At 38.4% G+C, this 17,942-nt stretch overlaps 1 protein-coding gene across 2 annotated transcripts; it reads left to right on the top strand.

Annotated features, from left to right (window-relative positions):
- The first annotated feature begins 734 nt into the window (after positions 1–734).
- phf11 (PHD finger protein 11) lies at positions 735–16,846 on the top strand. Of its 2 annotated transcripts, none has more exons than XM_041807749.1 (18): positions 735–1,000; positions 3,573–3,677; positions 3,770–3,903; positions 4,001–4,032; positions 4,118–4,203; positions 4,541–4,611; positions 4,719–4,768; positions 4,845–4,924; positions 5,004–5,026; positions 5,125–5,198; positions 5,287–5,366; positions 5,491–5,495; positions 8,548–8,582; positions 8,677–8,747; positions 10,982–11,108; positions 11,491–11,877; positions 11,956–12,027; positions 15,857–16,846. In XM_041807749.1, exons 1-18 carry the CDS (start codon positions 890–892, stop codon positions 15,931–15,933), a joined length of 1,620 nt encoding a protein of 539 aa, XP_041663683.1. In that variant the 5' UTR covers positions 735–889; the 3' UTR covers positions 15,934–16,846. The 2 variants fall into 2 exon arrangements, with proteins under 2 accessions (XP_041663683.1, XP_041663682.1); XM_041807748.1 differs by having other exon boundaries at positions 5,488–5,495.
- Positions 16,847–17,942: the final 1,096 nt, after the last annotated feature.

The following is a 17,942-nucleotide window of genomic DNA, read 5'->3' as shown; positions in this document are numbered from 1 at the left end:
ACATAAAAACCATTAAAATGAAAGAAAAAATCTATAATTACAGCAGGCCTGCAATTTTTACAAGTTGTTTTTGAAGGCAGATCCTCATATTTTATTTTATTGAATATGACTGTCACTGTGTAAAAATTGCATCCATAGAATGGCTTTTATGGAAACCAAAGTCCTTCAGAAAAAGAAGAAAATTTACTGTCACATTGTTATTTTTTCTTTAAAATAATTCAGGTTTTGATTATGGAGGGTGAAAGTAACAAAAATTAAATGCTAAAAGTGGAGGTGATAAAAACCAGTGAATTAAATAATGAGGTGTTAAAGTACATCTGAATTTAAAAATGAAGTGATAAAGTATGAGTTGATTTGATTAATCTAAGAGGGATTTTATGAAAATAGTGGCAAATTTAATCATTTTGACTTTTTTTTATTAATTTGTCATTAAAAGCTTAAAAAAATCTTTTATCAATCGAGGAGAGATGCCTCATAGGTGAATGTAAAAAAAAAAGTGATGATAAAATAAAGGTGACGACAGTATATGTTTTCTACGCCAGTCTTTTCTTAATACATTCCCTAGTTTTAATGGTTTCCAGTCATAACGTCTTAAAATGCTTTCTCCTCTACAGGTGCCACTAAATATGGCAGTTATCTGCCCAAATACTTATTGGAAAAAAACGAGGAAAACGATACAAATAAGTGCTGTTAGCTCAAAGGAGGATACGTTGGGTCAAACCTGGCAACCGCGAGCAAGACGATTGGGCGTTTGTAAATTGTCTGTAGAGTGAACATCGGCGGTGATAGATTTGTGTTACGTCACTTTAACTGACTTCGAAGCTGCTTAAAGCATAAATGACATTTATTATAAGTTAAACAGAAAGTTAGCTTGTCGTTAGTAAATAAAATGGTCCACGGTCAGCGAGTACACTGCATACTTTGTGGACGGTCTGAAGAGACGAAAGTAACTGGACCTCTGTCGACTAAAAGTGACGTGACTGCTCATCAAAACTGTCTGGTAAATATTAAGATTCTTTATTGTTTTTTAAGAGACTATGGGTTTTATGCTATAACTAGACCATTACATTTACTTAACGTGTTATGCTATTTGTGGAGAGACAACCAGTGCTCGTGGAGAAGGAAGAGACCTATGCTCGTTTTAAAGACATTTTTAACATCTTTGGTGAAAATAACAACTTTAATTTGTCAAAATCTTCATTAAGACTGGTTTTAATTATAGATGTCGCCATGATAGTTTTCTTTGAAGACGTCTTTTCTATAAAACTCCTGTGAGTAGTTTATAGCACGCAGTGAAACTGCCTTAAAGTTACTGCAATGCCTTTTGATATCTTATAAAAGCAGACAAGACCATAGAAATAAAACTATCTCTTTATTGTTATTTTTAATACCTGAAATTACTGTTGCAGGGTAGGTATTATGAGACAATAAGCTACATAGCCAACTCTGTATTTTATAGTTTCCACAGCAAAACCTCCTAATGAGTCAAACATTTGACTGTTAAAAACAGCAAGGGGTTTTATTTTTCACCTGACACATGTTCAGCATGTGGGATGTAGGAAGTAATTTACAATAACTAAAACCAACAAAAACATTATATCAAATTAAATCATGTTTATAAAATACCTGATTACAAGTTATGTTTTCAGTGGTAAATACAGCAAGAAGTTTTACCTCAAGTCACCTTGTTTTTATTTATTTAGTCTGATGTATGGAGCTGGTGTCATGGTTTGACTTATTACACACAGTGAGTGGACCACACTGCTATAGTCAAGGCAGTAAGAGAGTTAGTAAGAGAGGAAGGAGCTCCAGAGGTTCCTGGGTTTCGCAAACTTCTATAGAAGGTTCATCAGGAACTACGGCAAGGTGGTACCCCCCCGACTGCTTTGACCTCGACCCTTCAGCAGTACAAGTGGTCCTCTGAAGCAGAGGCTGCGTTTCAAAGACTGTAAGAACTCTTCTCATCAGAGCCCATCCTGATCTCTCTGGATTCCTCACAGCAGTTTGTGGTCCAGGTCAACACTTCAGAGGTGGATGTTGGAGCCATTCTCTCTCAGCGTTCCCCCGATGATTGGCAAACTCCTCCCCTGTGCCTATTTTTCCCATCGGCTCACACCTACAGAGATGAGGTCTGATATTGGGAACAGAGAGCTGCTAGCCGTGAAAATGGCATCAGAGGACTGGTGGCACTGGTTAGAGGGGACAGAACATCCATTCATTGTGTGGACAGACCACAAGAATCTTGAATATATAAAGACCGCCAAAAGACTAAACTGTAGACAGGCCAGATGGGCTTTGTTTTTTGGAAAATTTAATTTTGTACAACAGACCTGGCTCAAAAAATGGTAAATATGTTAAAGATGAGCCCAAGACCTCCCCTGAGACCATCCTCCCTGAATCTTGTGTGGTTGCCATGGTAACTTGTGATGCGGAAGAGGAAGTAAGGCAAGCTCAGTCTCAGCAGCCTGATCCAGGTAATGGCCCAGCCAATAGACTGTTTGTCCCAGAATTGAAGAGATCTCATGTGTTGGGGTGGGCACACACAAGTAAACTGACATGTCACCCGGACAATTCTGGTGGCCAATCATGGAACAGGACACAAGAGAGTGTTTTACTGCCTGTACTGTGTGTGCACAGAACAAGGGGACCAACAGACCTACTCCTGGCCTTCTCTGCCCCTTGCCTGAACCCACTTTGGTCCCACATTGCCATAGGCTGTCACTGGCTTTCCTGAGTCTAATGGTAACACAGCAGTTCTTACAGTCATTGACAGATTCTCCAAATTTGCTCACTTTATTCCTCTCCCCAAACTTCTCTCTGCCAAAGACACTGCAGATTTACTGGTGAATGAGGTGTTTCAATGTCATTGTCTGCCCTCTGACATGTTGTCAGACCGTAGTCCCCATTTTATCTCCTCAGTTTGGAAAGCTTTCTGCACTGCCATTGGCGCCTCCACAAGTCTCACCTCTGGTTTCCACCCACAGACGAATGGACAGGCTGAAAGAGCTAACCAGGAGATGGAGATTGCCTTATGTTGTCTCGTTTCCCAAAGCCCCTCCGCCTGGTCCATACACCTTCCTTCCCCACAATACCTTGAATAGCTCTGCCTCAGGAATTTCACCTTTCCAGTGTTTCTGTGGTTATCAGCCACCCCTGTTCCCTTCCCAAGAGCAAGAGTTGGAGTTTTCAGTTAGACTAGATATCCAGAGAGTGATCTTTTGTTTGGTTTTGTCTTTGATTTTTCTTTAGTAAAGGTTTTCCAACCCTTCTTCTGTGTGTGAGTCTGCTTTTGGGTCCTCCACTACCTTGTGTCAAAAGAGATACTTTTATGAATTAACACAAATACAATTTTAGCGTTTTCCATTTCAGTTTGAGCTGACATACTCTCCATTCATCTGTGTTATTTTTGTGTTTGACGAGCATATAAGGTGTATTGGCTGAAGGCATGGGATATCTGTTTTGACTTTATAAAAGGACTTAAATCACGTGAAGAAATCTACATTTTAACATGTATGTTGTATCATTTTAAAGGGCTGTTTTCCTCTTTTCTTACACTGTATCTGTTTTTACAGCTGTATTCTTCAGGAATTTATTGTAAGGAGTCCCCACTGCTTGATGACCTTTTTGGGTTTTCTGTGGATGATGTGCGAGAAGAGGTGAAACGAGGAAAACAACTGGTAAAAACAGGACATTTATAAATAGGAATATGCCCAACCAACCAGCCTGAGGCCATTCTCAGTTTTATTACATTATTTTTCTTGCGCTGCAGAGATGCTGCAGATGTAAAAAAACCTATGCAACTGCTGGGTGTGAAGTCAAGAGGTGCAAGAAGTCTTACCATTACCCATGTGCGGTTGAAGAAGGAGCTCACATTGTTGAGGATACAGAAGAGGGAAAATTTGGGTAAGTGTAACATTTATTTTTTTAAAACATCAATGTTTTACAAAGGTTTGTTTATGTTAGTTGGATTGTCAAACTAACTTTGTTTTTCTCCTTGCAGGCTGTACTGCTACAAACACAGTGAATTACAAAGTAAGTGTAGACCTGCAGATTTCTGTCTGTGAACCATCTTTAATTTATGCCCTGTGAGGAGCTGAATCTTCTTCTTAACTTCCAGAAAACAACAGCTCTGTAAGTGGAAACAACACTCCCCGTATGAGTCCCACAACTTCCAACAATCCCAGTGAAGCAGGATCATTTGAGGTTTGGTTAATGAAACTAGCTATGACAATAATTTAATGTTGCAAACTCGACAAGGCAACAGAAAGGCTCTGTAGCGTTCAGAAAATGTGACTTGAACATATTTGTTGAGAACCAACAAAACCGAATCAATGCCAGTTGTCCTCGTTAGAGGCAGGATGGTTTTAATTGGACTTAAAATAAACAGCATTTATTTACAGTGTCTATTACCGCAAGTGAAAGCTATTTTTTATGTACTTCAAACGCCTTTACTATAAATAACTGCAGAAGAGCTGAAAACTCTAAAAGATCCCAAACTTCTGTGTAACAAGTAACAATATCCTGGTGTTATTTTCATGAGGTTTGCTGCCTAACTTGTGAGAAGCAGAAAGGAAATATCAGCTTAAAAAGTTTGATGAATAGCATAAATATGTAAGTACAATCCCCTTTTTAAATGAAAAATCTGTACACATTTCTTTTCTAATCTTCTTTTGCATGAACATCTGACAATGCATGAATATTGACTTGTGTGTTTTCAGGATATACTGTGACAAACATGCTCCCTCGTCACATAAGAGAAACATCAACAGTAAGCTTTGCTTGGATGTGTCTCATGTTTAGTTTTCATTTTAATTTCACTTACAGAAAGTTTTTTTCCTTGGTAGGAGATTCTTCAGGAGCTGGTCCGTCTATGTACAATAGTGACTCTAACTCGTCCAGCAATTCGACACGGGCATCCTCCAAGGTACACATGCAGTGCTTCTTTGTCACTTCAGATATATTTTTTGAAAGTTCACTTTTAATCCTGCTTTGTCTTTAAACAGAGGCGACTGAGTTCAGATGACAAGTAAGTCTTCTGTCATTCCCATATTGTTCTAAAGCTTTCACATTTCACCTCCAATAAAAATTAAAGCCCAACTCCTCAATCTTGCTCCTTTGTCCCAGTGAGGAAGTGACCCCCTCTAAAAGGACGTCCAAAAGCTTCAGGAGGACAATATCAGAGGATTCTTCAAATTCAGGTTAACCCATTTTTCTTTCATAAGTGAATGTAACATTTGTGGATTTAGCACTCTTAACCCACAAAATACTTTCATTTTCCTTCTACAGATGAGAATCCTCCTAATTCTGAATGTGCACCTTTAGACGATGATTTTGCCGAAAGTGCCTCCTTTAATCAAGAGTCTGAAGTAAGACGAGTCTTTGATTATTCCATACTAATGAAGTTTTGTATAGTAATTTTATTGTAATGATATTTAATAACCTAATATTCATTGTTTTCTCCTCTCTTAACCCTGTAACGTGTCTCAGCAGATCAGGTAAGATTGTTCTTCTGTAATGAAAATTATTCTTATCAGTATTTCATTATTATGCTAAAGAAATGCTGACATTCTGAAACCATCCATTTTTGGATGGCTGGAAGGACAGTAGCGTCTTCAAGGTTTATTATTTCCCTGAGTGATTTCAGTGGTGTGCTATATAGAGAGAACATGAGATAAAGGTACACATTATGGAAAAAAATATTTGGCCACAACTTTATTATTGAATTCAGGTGTTTCAATCATACCTGTTTGCACAGTTGTATAAAGTCAAACACCAAGCCATTTGCAAATATTTGTCATGCAAAATAGGATTGTTCTGAATAGCTTGGTGACTTTAAGTGTGGTGTTTGGTACAGTTTGCAAAATTTCATCCCTGCTGTGTATTCCACAGTCAACTGGAAGTGATATTTTTAGACAGTGGAAGTGTTTAGCAAGGCCTGTGATTATAAGAAATTTTGCTGGACAATATATTGTCCCACAAATTATTGCTGATAAATGATATTATTGTCAACAATGTTTTGAGACAAAATTAACCACTAATGTAATGATAATATATCATAATAATGCAAGTACACCCTTTCAAATGCAATAAACTTTTATTTCTCATGAGTATTTTTACCATTGTAATCAGAATGTCAAGAACTTTTAAATACCCTAAATAAATAAAACAAACAGACCATTTTGCGCTGTTCCATTTGTATTTACTTTGTCGACCAAACGCTTCAGTGAGTGTCAGAGAGGGACGAAGGCTCTGCATCTCGAGGTGCAGTTTTTTTTCCCCAGCTGGGAAAACTGGGTCAGGTGGTTATGTTTTAGGTGGGCATGCAAGTTTGTTGTGTTGCCTTTTTTTGTTGCCACCGCTTGCGAACAAATTCGGCATACTGGCTTGTCCATGTTGATGGGCTCACCTTGCTCATTTGGTTTGAAGCTGAAATATTCCCACACCGGGGCTGTGGCATTTGGCTCTGCAATCATCTTTTTTCCTCCTAATTTCTACTACGTTACCTTGCATTGCTTCAAGCCTCACGAGGCTCACTTGCTGCACTCTGTGTGTGTATGCAGCCTCGCCTCCCCCCACAGAGACAAAGAGACTGGATGACTGACAAGAGGGTTCACTCCGTTCATTTCGCTATGGAACAAACGCGCCCAGGTGCTGAGACCGATGCACAGAGTGAACCCTCTTGTCATCCAGCCTGTTTGGAGGCGAAAGACGAGGAAAAGAAACACACATGCACATGGCAATATATCCAGGCCGGCAAAATTATTGAGTTCATTTTCATTTATCGTGCGATTAATTGGTTTATTGATTATCGTCCCAGGCCTACGTTTAGCGACATCAGCCATAAGCAGAAGACCATGTAAAATCCCAGAGCAGGGTTAATGACTGCTTTGGTGTGTGGTGTGTCAAAGTAACCAATACTCTGCTCATTCCATAGCTGGTAACTTCCACTGGCATTAATGCAAGCTCAAAAACCGTGTGGCAGGAGCTTCAGTGTTTCCATGGCTGAGCAGCTGCATGAAAGCCTCACATCACCAAGTCCAATGCCAAGCGTTGGTTGGAGTAGTCTGGAGCACACAGACGCTGAACTGTGGAGCAGAGGAAAAGTGTTCTTGTGCCTATCTAATTGGCGATTAGATGGGTGAGTCTGGGTTTGGCAGATGCCAGGAGAACGTTACCTGTCTGACTGCATTGTGCCAATTGTGAGGCTTGGTGGAGGCGGGATAATGGTATGGGGCACTTGACAGGATTTAGGCTAGACCACTTATCTCTAGTGAAGGTAAATCTTAATTCTTCAGCATTCCAAGACATTTTGGACATTGCTATGCTTCCAACAGTTTAGGGGAGGCCCTTTTCTATTCCAACATGACTGTGCCCCAGTCCCCAAAGCAAGGACTATAAAGACATGGTTTGATGAGTTCAGTGTGGAGGAACTTCAATGGCCCACACAGAGCCCTGACCTCAACCCCATCGAGCACTTTTGGGTTGAAGTGGAGATTGCATGCCAGGCCTTCACATCTAACATCAGTACCTGATCTCATAAAACCTGTACAAAATGAATGGGCACAGATTTCCACAAAAACACTCCAAAATCTTTCAGAAGCCTTCAAAGAAGAGTGAAAGCTGTTACAGCTGCAAAAGGGGGCTAACACATATTAAAGTACACGTCCTTGAATGCAGTGTCTATAGTCCCTGTTGGTGTAATAGTCAGGCAGCCAAATACTAATGTCCACATAGTGTATTGTGCAGCGTTTAGAGTAGATTTCCAGATTGTGTTTGCACAGAACAAAACAAAACCTTTTCTTCAGCCATGTCGACTTCTCTGCTCCCCTCTCTCCCTGTGTTACAACCATGAGCAGCCATTTGTAGGACCAATCTCCATTCAGATACGCAGTTCAAAGTTTGATAAATTTATTAGACCACCACCCAGTGTAAGGTTTATGCCACAGCTACCCTAATTAACAGCTTTGGTAATTACCAAAATCATTTTTATGTTTCTGCAATGGTTAATACACCAATATGTAAAAGCTCTTTAACCAAAATGATATTTTTAATGCTAAAATATAATTATTATTATTATTGTTATCCATGGATTTTCAAGTTTACTGATTTACAAAAAAACTGAAAAAATAGTAAAGCACATTATTATTTCTTGATTAGTATGTGAAATTATAGTTATTTACTTGCATTCCTGAACAGAAAAAATAGTTTTAGTGGTAGAGTGTTCTGCTTGATTAATTTCTGACTTCTTAGGGAAGCCCAGGGAGCCGGCTCAAATATGGGTATAAAAAGGTGAATTCAGTTTAAAATTCCTCATTCCTGTTCAAAATGGTAAAACGTGGAGAGCTCATTGAAAATGAAAGAGTCCACATTAAAGCACTTCATGATGCTGGATGGTCTCTGAGACAAATATGAAAGGTGGTCTAATAAATTTGTTAAGCACTGTATCTACCTTCATTGAACAGTTGTACCTAATGATGCAGCCAGTGAATGTATGTATGCTGTAAGAATAATTGAGGATGATCTTAAATAATTGTTTTTCTCCGACAGAACCAGCACGGAGGGGGACATGGGGTTCAGCTCAGGTAGGTGGTTACATGACTGTCAGTATTTACAGAAAGTGTATCAGAGGATATAATGTCTTTAAAAAAAATTGTAAACTCCTGCTGTCCCTTAAAGAACATCAACAAGAGGAGGAGAACACTGGTGGAAATAATGAAGAGGATGGAGATGAAACCTTTGTACAATCTGTGAGTTTTTTTTTACAATTTGGTAACATTAATGTCAGAAATATTTTTACCTTTAAACTTATTAGACAACACATCCATTGCACCACCTTAAAATATTTTTTTTCCCATCATAGACTAAAATAACTGAAAAAATAAACTTGAAAAGCACTTGGAGAGTGCGGACCTCCGCCATTAGCCCTATCTCCCAATAGTACAGAATTCTTAAAAAAATCCCTGGATCCAGACGGTGATCCGGATCACTCCCAAAATCTAATCATTTCTTCCTTATGCCATTTCTGACATTTTCTGAAAATTTCATCTAAATCCGTCCACAGCTTTTGGAGTATTGTTGCAAACAAACTAACAAACTTGACACCTGATCACATAACCTCCTTGGTGGAGGTAATTAATTTCAGCTTTCGTTTATTACAGATGATTTTTTTTTTATAGGTTAAGGGGCGGTTGTGTCAAAATACTCTTACGGTGGACACTGAAAAAGGCATCACTTAAAAAATATATATATATATAAAGTGCACTTAAGTACATTAGCTAGAAATTTGAAGCTGTATTAATAGAGGTGCAAAGCTAAAGAAGCCCTAGGCTGACATGCATCCATCCTTTATATACTTTATTTACTCCATAGTCCAACAATAAATTAATTCCTGGTGTTATCAGGAGGGCTCAGCTTATATTTCTTTTGTCTTGGAATAACAAAGCTGGTTTTGTCATGATTACCGGACAATTCTCTGGTGATCAAGGATGTAAAAAATATGACGGTAACTGATAGGGCACACCACTACTTCTAATTCTGCTGCTTCTGCTACTACTACTTCTAATGCTACTGCTTCTACTGTTACTACTGCTGCTACTGTTACTGCGATGGCTACTGCTGTTACTACTTCTACTGCTGCTGATTCTGCTCCTGCTGATTCTGCTACCAATAACTTTGCTTCTACTGCCAGTACAGCTGCCACAGCTACTGTTGCTACTGCTGCTACTGTCACTACTACATCCACTACAATTGCTACTGCAGCTACTGCAACTATTGCTAATTCTACTTCCACTAATACAGCTACTACTGCTGCTATTATTGCTACTTCTGCTCCTGTTGATTCTGCTGCTGCTACTTATGCTGCTACTGCTACTATTGCTAATTCTGCTTCCACAAATACAGCTACTTATGCTGCTACTGCTACTATGGCTACTGCTGTTACTATTTTTACTACTGCTACTTCTGCTACTGTCACTACTACTGCTACTATTGCTGATTCTCCTTCCCTTAATACAGCTACTACTGCTGCTCCTGCTACAACTACTTCTGATAATACTTCTCCTACTGCTACTTCTGCTCCTGTCAATTCTGCTACTGCCAGTACAACCTCTACTGCTACTATGGCTACTGCTGCTACTACTACTGCTGCTACTGTCACTACTACTGCTACTGCAGCTACTGCTACTATTGCTAATTCTGCTTCCAATAATACAGCTATTACTACTGCTACTACTTCTGCTACTGCTAGTTCTGCTCCTATCAATTCTGCTACTGCTACTACTGCTGCTACTATTACTACTACTTCTACTGCTTTTGCTACTGCTGCTACTATGGCTACTGCTGCTACTACTACTGCTGCTACTGTCACTACTACTGCTACTGCAGCTACTGCTACTATTGCTAATTCTGCTTCCAATAATACAGCTATTAATACTGCTGCTACTTCTGCTACTGCTAGTTCTGCTCCTATCAATTCTGCTACTGCTACTACTGCTGCTACTATTACTACTACTTCTACTGCTTTTGCTACTGCTGCTACTGTTACTACTGCTGCTACTGATTCTGCTACCAATAATTTTGCTATTACTGCCAGTAAAGCTTCTACTGCTTCTATGGCTTGTGCTACTACTAATACTGCTGCTACTATCACTACTACTGCTGCTGCTGCAGCTACTGCTACTATAGCTAATTCTGCTTCCACTAATACAGCTACTACTGCTGCTACTACTACTTCTACTGCTTGTACTACTACTACTGCTTCACTGCTACTAAAGTTTGAATAACCTGAAATAACGTTAGCTTTGAAAAACCTAATTTGAATGACTTAAGCCTTGGTGAATTCAAATAAGTGTCTTCAATATATGGATAATAGATTTTCTCTTTTCATGGCTTCTTTCCCCGATGTTTAATCATATGCTAGAAGCATTCCAGATATCTGACTACTAGTAAATCCTCTGATATAGTTGTGTCTGTGTCCTCTCAGGATGCTGAGTCAGAGAGTTTGCTGATTCCTGTAGAAGTCTGTATGGATTCACTTCCAAACTCAACCACTGAATTCGCCACTCAGACTGAATGTACAGTGACTAAAGTCGTAAAGAGGGAACAAGAAGGTATGACCAAATAAACTGTTGTTGTTTGTGTAGTAAGGAAGATGAATTTTTATATGAATAGAGATAAATACCATAGATTATACAGTAGATAAATCCTGTAGAGTGCTACTTTGATTGAAAAGACTTCTCAGTCAGCTTTTCACAACAAGTGACAATCAAAGGCGGGCAGCAGAATTCCTGGACTGTGAGTTTGTATCATAACAATTGCTATAGGGTGAAGCTGACAACCATTATAAAGCTAGGGGAGCAAAACAAGCTGCATAGAAACTGCACTGTTGACTTAATGCAGATAAACGGTCAAACCATTTTTCTCTTTGAGAGACTAAGAGATTGCAGCTTACACACCTGAGCGACTCATGAAGAATGTTTTTTCTTTTGTCAGGGTCAAGTCATATGCACAGTCCCCGGCAGAGTCCTCTCCCAGATTCTGATGAAGTCATCGAGCCCTCCATCCCACAGCAAAGCTCTGTAGCATCGCCTCCCTCTCCTGATCGCTCCGGACCTCAGAGTGTCACCAACCCAGCTCCGTGTACCAGCTCATCTGTTTCCCCACCACCACCACCACCACCACCACCACCACCACTACCCACCTGCATCACCATCAGCTCCTCCCCTCCCTCTCCCTCAGACTCAGTGCCCAGCATTGACTCCGCCAGCTTCTGGAAAAGCTGTAACACTGCTCAGTGCACTCAAGCCATCTTCAGTGATTTCTTTGAAGAGATGAATAACATCTGTGTCAAGATTCAGTCAGACCAGGCCAGCCAAGAGGGTGAGAGATACTCAGAATCTCTGTGCCACTCTTTTATGTTGTAAACACTGAAAAATAAAATACTGTCTTCCTTTACAGATTATGACCATGCTCTAGCAGTGATAGAGGCTTCTGGGAAACTCGAAGAGCTTGTGACCAAACAGCAGAAAGGTGAAGTTTAAAGAGAAACTTAACACTTACACTCTAGTAACAGCTCATGAGCAGCTCTCATGACTTTAATTTCAGTACATTTCTCTTTAGTGCTCATTGTTGCAAGGTAACAAAGGTGGTCCAGTAGTGACTGTTCTATCTTATGCTTGATGTTTGCTTTTTTAAAAGGGAATTTTCAATGAAAACATAAAAACAATGGAAAGTAATCCAGCCCACGACTTAGCAGCAGAACTTACTTCAACATTGGGTTAATATCTGTAACTAATGAGACTTGCTGCAAAGTTTGGGTGCACTTTTCATCGCTGATTTGAGTGGGTGAGGAAGCCAGGGTTATGATGGCATGCTTCTCCCAGCACAACCAGTCTTTTTTTCCAGGTGAACGTTAAGGGCATGTAACACCTGTAAACTTAGTAGTTTCCCACAAAAATTAAAAAAAAAAATAAATAAAAACACAAAGATTATACAAATCTGCAGGCTTAAATATAATAATCCCACAGAATTTTATCTTTTTTTGTGGGAATGTCTTTTAAAATGATATTAACTCCCACACATGTAATTTTAACGTGAAAATGAAAATTGTGGTCTATCTTTTTTGTAGCCTTTTTCCAGCGGCCAGTGAATTCAAGTCAGTTTAAGCTCAAGTCACATCCAAAAAAACATATCCATGGTGATATTTTTGTTCGCCATGAAACAGTAAGTCATTTTTTTTCTCTGTCTTAAAACACTTGTAGAGCCTTGAAGCTTAGCACAGCATTTTTGAATGAGGAAATTATAGGATTAATATAAATTTTGGAAAATTCACTGAGTTCTCTTGGAATTAAGCCATCAGTTGGGTTCCTCTGATCCAAATACAGTTGCTAGAAAAAGTATGTGAACCCTTTGAGATTTCTTGGATTTCTGCATAAATTGGTCATCAGATGTGTTCTGATCTTCATCTAATTCACAAAAATAGACAAACACAGTCTGCTTAAAATAATACTGCACAAAAAATTGTATGTTTTCGTGTTTTTATTGAACAAAACATGTAAACATTCACAGTGCAGGGTGGAAAAAGTATGTGAACCCCTAGGCTAATGACTTTTTCAAGAGCTATTTGGAGCCAGGAGTCAGCCAACCTGGAGTCCAATTAATGTAATGAGATTGGATTTGTTGGTTAAAGCTGTCCTGCCCTATAAAAAGCACACACCAGTTTTGAGTTTCCTGTTCTCAAGAAGCATTGCCTGATGTGAACCATGCCTGGCACAAAAGAGCTCTCAGAAGACCTACAATCAAGAATTGTTGACTTGCATGAAGCTGTAAAGGGTCACAAAAGTATCTCTAAAAGCCTTAATGTTCATGTGTCCACGGTAAGACAGACTGTCTTCAAATGGAGAAGGTTCAGCACTGTTGCTACTCTCCCTAGGCGTGGTTGACCTGTAAGGATGACTGGAAGAGCACAGCACAGAATGCTCAATGAGGTGAAGAAGAATCCTAGAGTGTCAGCTAAAGACTTACAGAAATCTCTGGCACATGCTAACATTTGTGTTGACAAATCTACAATAAGTAAAACATTAAACAAGAATGGAGTTCATGGGAGGACACCATGGAGGAAGCCACTGCTGTCCAAAAAACACTTTGCTGCACATTTGAAGTTTTACAAAAGAGCACCTGGATGTTCCACATCACTACTGGCAAAATATTCTGTCCATAGATGAAACCAAAATTGAGTTGTTTGGAAGGAACACACAACGCTATGTATGGAGAAAAAAAAGGCACCGCACACCAACATCAAAACCTCATCCCAACTGTGAAATATGGTGGAGGGGCCATTATGGTTTGGGGCTGCTTTGCTGCCTCAGGGCCTGGACGGATTTCTGTCATTGACGGAAAAATGAATTCCCAATTTTATTAATAAATTTTACAGGAAAACTTAAGACCATCTGTCCGCCAACTGAAGCTCAACAGAGGATGGGTGATGCAACAGGACAACGACCCAAAGCATAGAAGTAAATCAACAACAGAATGGCTTCAACAGAAGAAAATACACCTTTAGGAGTGGCCCAATCAGAGTCCTGACCTCAACTCGATTCAGATGCTGTGGCATGATCTCAAGAGAGCGATGCACACCAGACACCCGAATAATATTGCTGAACTGAAACAGTTTTGTAAAGAGGAATGGTCCAAAATTCCTCCTGACCATTGTGCAGGTCTGATCTGCAACTACAGGAAATGTTTGGTTGAGGTTATTGCTGCCAAAGGAGGGTCAACCACTCATTAGCCTAGGGGTTCACATACTTTTTCCACCCTGCACTGTGAATGTGTACATGTTTTGTTCAATAAAAACATGAAAACATATGATTTTTTGTGCAGTATTAGTTTAAGCAGACTGTGTTTGTCTGTTGTTGTGAATTAGATGAAGATCAGAACACATTTGATGACCAATTTATGCAGAAATCCAAAAAAATCTCGAAGGGTTCACATACTTTTTCTAGAGACTGTATAATTAATTTTACAGTTCATAGAGAGCTGGCAAAAACAAACTTTTTTGCATGTGAACACAATACACAGGACAAGGCTTTACCTCTTACCGCTTTGCCTCTACATTTAAGCAACTTACTGTGACTTAAACATACAAGGTAAAAGGTTCCTGAAACTAGAACACATTTTGAGTGGACAGGGAACTGAAGTTATTGTAACCAGTAAAACTAGCTGGTTGACAGTGTTCCTGTATGTTGTTTATAATTTCTGCAGAGTGCTCTTTGACCCATTTTAATCCATTCTGATAAGATTCATGGCTCTACCAGTTTTAAGACTGAAAAAAAAACTACTTCCTGTGTCATGGCAAACAAAAATAATGCCGTGACTATGTTTTTTTGTATGAATGGAGCTTAAGCTGACTTTAAGCCACTGGCAGTTGTAAAACAGCTACAGCAAACAAACAGTAAACAAACACTTATTTTACATTTTTTGGGTATTTTGTTACAATTTTTAAAAGCTGTAGATTTTTACCGTCTTAAAAACATAATAAATCCCTGTGAAAAAAGTTTGTGGAAAATGATTACATTTGCAGGAGGCAACTGCTATTAAATATGTGGCAAATTTACACTTTCATCTCGTAATATTTTAAATCAAACATTTTTGACACTTTATAAAACAAATCAATTTCATTTTTATCACCTTAATTTTATCATGTTTTTTTGTTACTTCGACCCTTGAGGCCTCTTTCCTTGAGTGATAAATCAAAATGTTTGAGCTGATAAATGTTGAATGAAAAACAATCAAAATGTTAAAATTTGCTACAATTTTCCTCAAATTGCAACAATTTTCATCAAATCAAACTAAAATTAATCAAATCAACTCATAAATTATCACTTCATTATTCAGTACACATTATCATCGCCACTTTTATCGTATTTTTGTTACTTTCTCCCTTCATAAGACAGTTACAACTACTTAAAAAACTACACATTTCTCTAACTTTGAAAACTGATGGAAATATGAATTATGTAAGAACTCAACTGAAAGAGATCTATTACATAGGTATAAATTAGGTTTAATCATTTGCAATAAATCCAGAAAGTGGTAGAGTTTATGTATTGTACCTGGAAGTACTGCAAGTTTGACTTTTAGGAGAGAGAGTTCTAGGAGGATACGTACGGGGCACACAGCCTCTCTTTAGTCATCAAAAATGAACAACTGGAATGGGTTTGCTGTTAATACTTTAAGCTTTAAAAAGCACAACTTCAGCTTTTGGAATTGCAAAACTTGTTAAAGTTGTAAAAATGTAACCTTACCTTTCTACTTGCCATGAAATCATAAAACGTCTAAAGGAAGATAAATTGTTTTTCAGAGTTGCTAAGGAAACGAGAGGAGCTGGAGAAGGTGGCCACAGCTATGACGGAGGTCGTCTCAGCACTGAGGAGATGAGCCCATCAGCAGCTAAAACAACAGTGTGGATATCACAGTTTTACCTTCTTTTTATGGTGGATGTTTAATTTGACATTTGTCGCAGGAACATTTTAAGCATTTTATGTTGCATATATACAGTATATTTATACATACATATATATCTTTACATTGATTATGAGTTCATATTTAATCCAGTCTGAGGTTGGAAAAATGTTATTTAGCACTGATAATAAGTTGTTGAAAGCTTTAAATGTTGAAATTATACAATAAGATCTTGTAATAAATTTGGTCCTACAGTAATGATTTACATTAGGGCATGGACATTTTAAGGGAAGAATGAGTCAATGGGAGGTAGCTGCATTTAAAAAAGTTAATTAAGGTATATAAAAAAGTAATATTTATCTTAATGTTTGATACTACGTCATGAACCAAGTTCACATGACTCTTTAAAGGCACTGAAATTGTATAAAATCTATAAAATCTGTCTAGTTAAATTAAGAGTCTTTGCTGGTGTTTTTCTCTGCAAAAATGTTGTGTACCATCAGTGTCCTCTTGATATCTGTAAAATGAAGAGCTTTATGACAGTAGATTCACATGTAGCAAACAAAAACATTCATACTGTCTTTTAAATGTGTTTTATATTTCTGAATGTCAAAGCCTGGAAGTCAAAGAGTGTTGGAGGGGAATATTCTCAAGATCCTTGTTCCCCAAGACTGTTCATATTTATGGTACCTCCTCAGCCCTCACTGGAGTGAAAATGTTTCGTCACTGTAAAAGGAAACATGCAGAAATGTGAAATTCTGAAAGATCACTGCCACAGAATCATGTTAAAATATGCCTTGTAAGTTTGTGTGGTACTGTAATATTTGTGTTTCATGTTCCTGAACTTTTTTCAAGTTGTCCTTCAAGATGATAAACCCCAGTTTTGTAAGTACTTGTATCAGAGCTTTTGATTGTTTCTAACTTTGGTTTAGTGATTCTTACCACAAGAACAAAGCTGAGTTTGTAGAGGTTCTCTAAACCTCCATATTTCTCAGTGCCTCAAGTTCTAAAACATTATAGCTGTTATTTCAATGATCTGTAGTATCAGAAAAGGTCAGACAGTGTGTAGAGTTCACTGCTTTTTATTTATAATTAAAAAGACAAGACTAGGGATGGGAATTGACAAGATTGTATTGATATCAGTGCCATTATTGATTCTGCTTATTAGTTATTTCTTTATCGATTCCCTTATCAAGTGAATATTCTTTTTGGAAAAAGTAGACTATATAGGTTTGCACTGTTAACAACTCCAATTTTATTGAGTCTCTCTGAAAGAACACAGAACAAGACATATTCCACCTTCAGTAGGATGACCGTTTCACAATCCAAGGTTTTGGGTTCAATCTCCAGCTCCTGCAGTCTCATGTAGATCTGTACTTCAGCAGGACATAACCCCAGTTTAATCCCACTGTTTAATGTGTGGCGTGTAAATGTGTATGGATGCAACTGAATAGGATTAGCTACTACTGATGGCCAGTTCTCCACAGCAACCGCTGCCACCAGTGTGTATGAATGTGAGTGAATGGTATGAATGGGTAGGTGTGGCCTGTGGTGGGAAAGTGTTACACAAGCCTAAGTCCATTTACCATCCAATGAGAGTCAATGACAAGGACACTCCGATTACTGGCAACAATAAATAGTTTTAATAAGTGACAGTGTTAAACCTTAAGTGTTTGTGAGAATATGCTAAAATATACTATATTTTCTGTTCTGCAGGAAATGTCTCAGTTAAACTCATCTGGATCTACAATTTCTGAGCTTGAATTAGAATAATACAGCTCATTTTCTTTCAGAGAAAATCTTATTTATAATATAAAACCAGTCTGGACAATCTGATCATACAAGAAAGAAACTGAAATCTTGTACAAAATTAAAAGTTCTTGTAAAAAAAGATGCATGTCTTGCATGAAATCACCGTTTGATAAGACGTTGCATGCATGCTGCTGGTGTAATTTTTAGAGAGACAAGGACACACTTTTAACCGC

Source organism: Cheilinus undulatus, linkage group 15 (genome assembly GCF_018320785.1).
Source record: "Cheilinus undulatus linkage group 15, ASM1832078v1, whole genome shotgun sequence".
Taxonomy (NCBI): Eukaryota; Metazoa; Chordata; class Actinopteri; order Labriformes; family Labridae; genus Cheilinus; species Cheilinus undulatus.
This window is presented reverse-complemented; position numbering and strand designations above follow the sequence as displayed.

What these genes read in the sequence shown, in the direction of transcription:
- phf11 (XM_041807748.1), top strand. Translation starts at nt 890, where the DNA reads ATGGTCCACGGTCAGCGAGTACACTGCATACTTTGTGGACGGTCTGAA. An exon ending in TTGATGAATAGCATAAATAT is followed by an intron (nt 4,612 to 4,718) that starts GTAAGTACAATC and finishes GTGTGTTTTCAG; the next exon opens with GATATACTGTGACAAACATG. An exon ending in CGTAAAGAGGGAACAAGAAG is followed by an intron (nt 11,109 to 11,490) that starts GTATGACCAAAT and finishes TTCTTTTGTCAG; the next exon opens with GGTCAAGTCATATGCACAGT.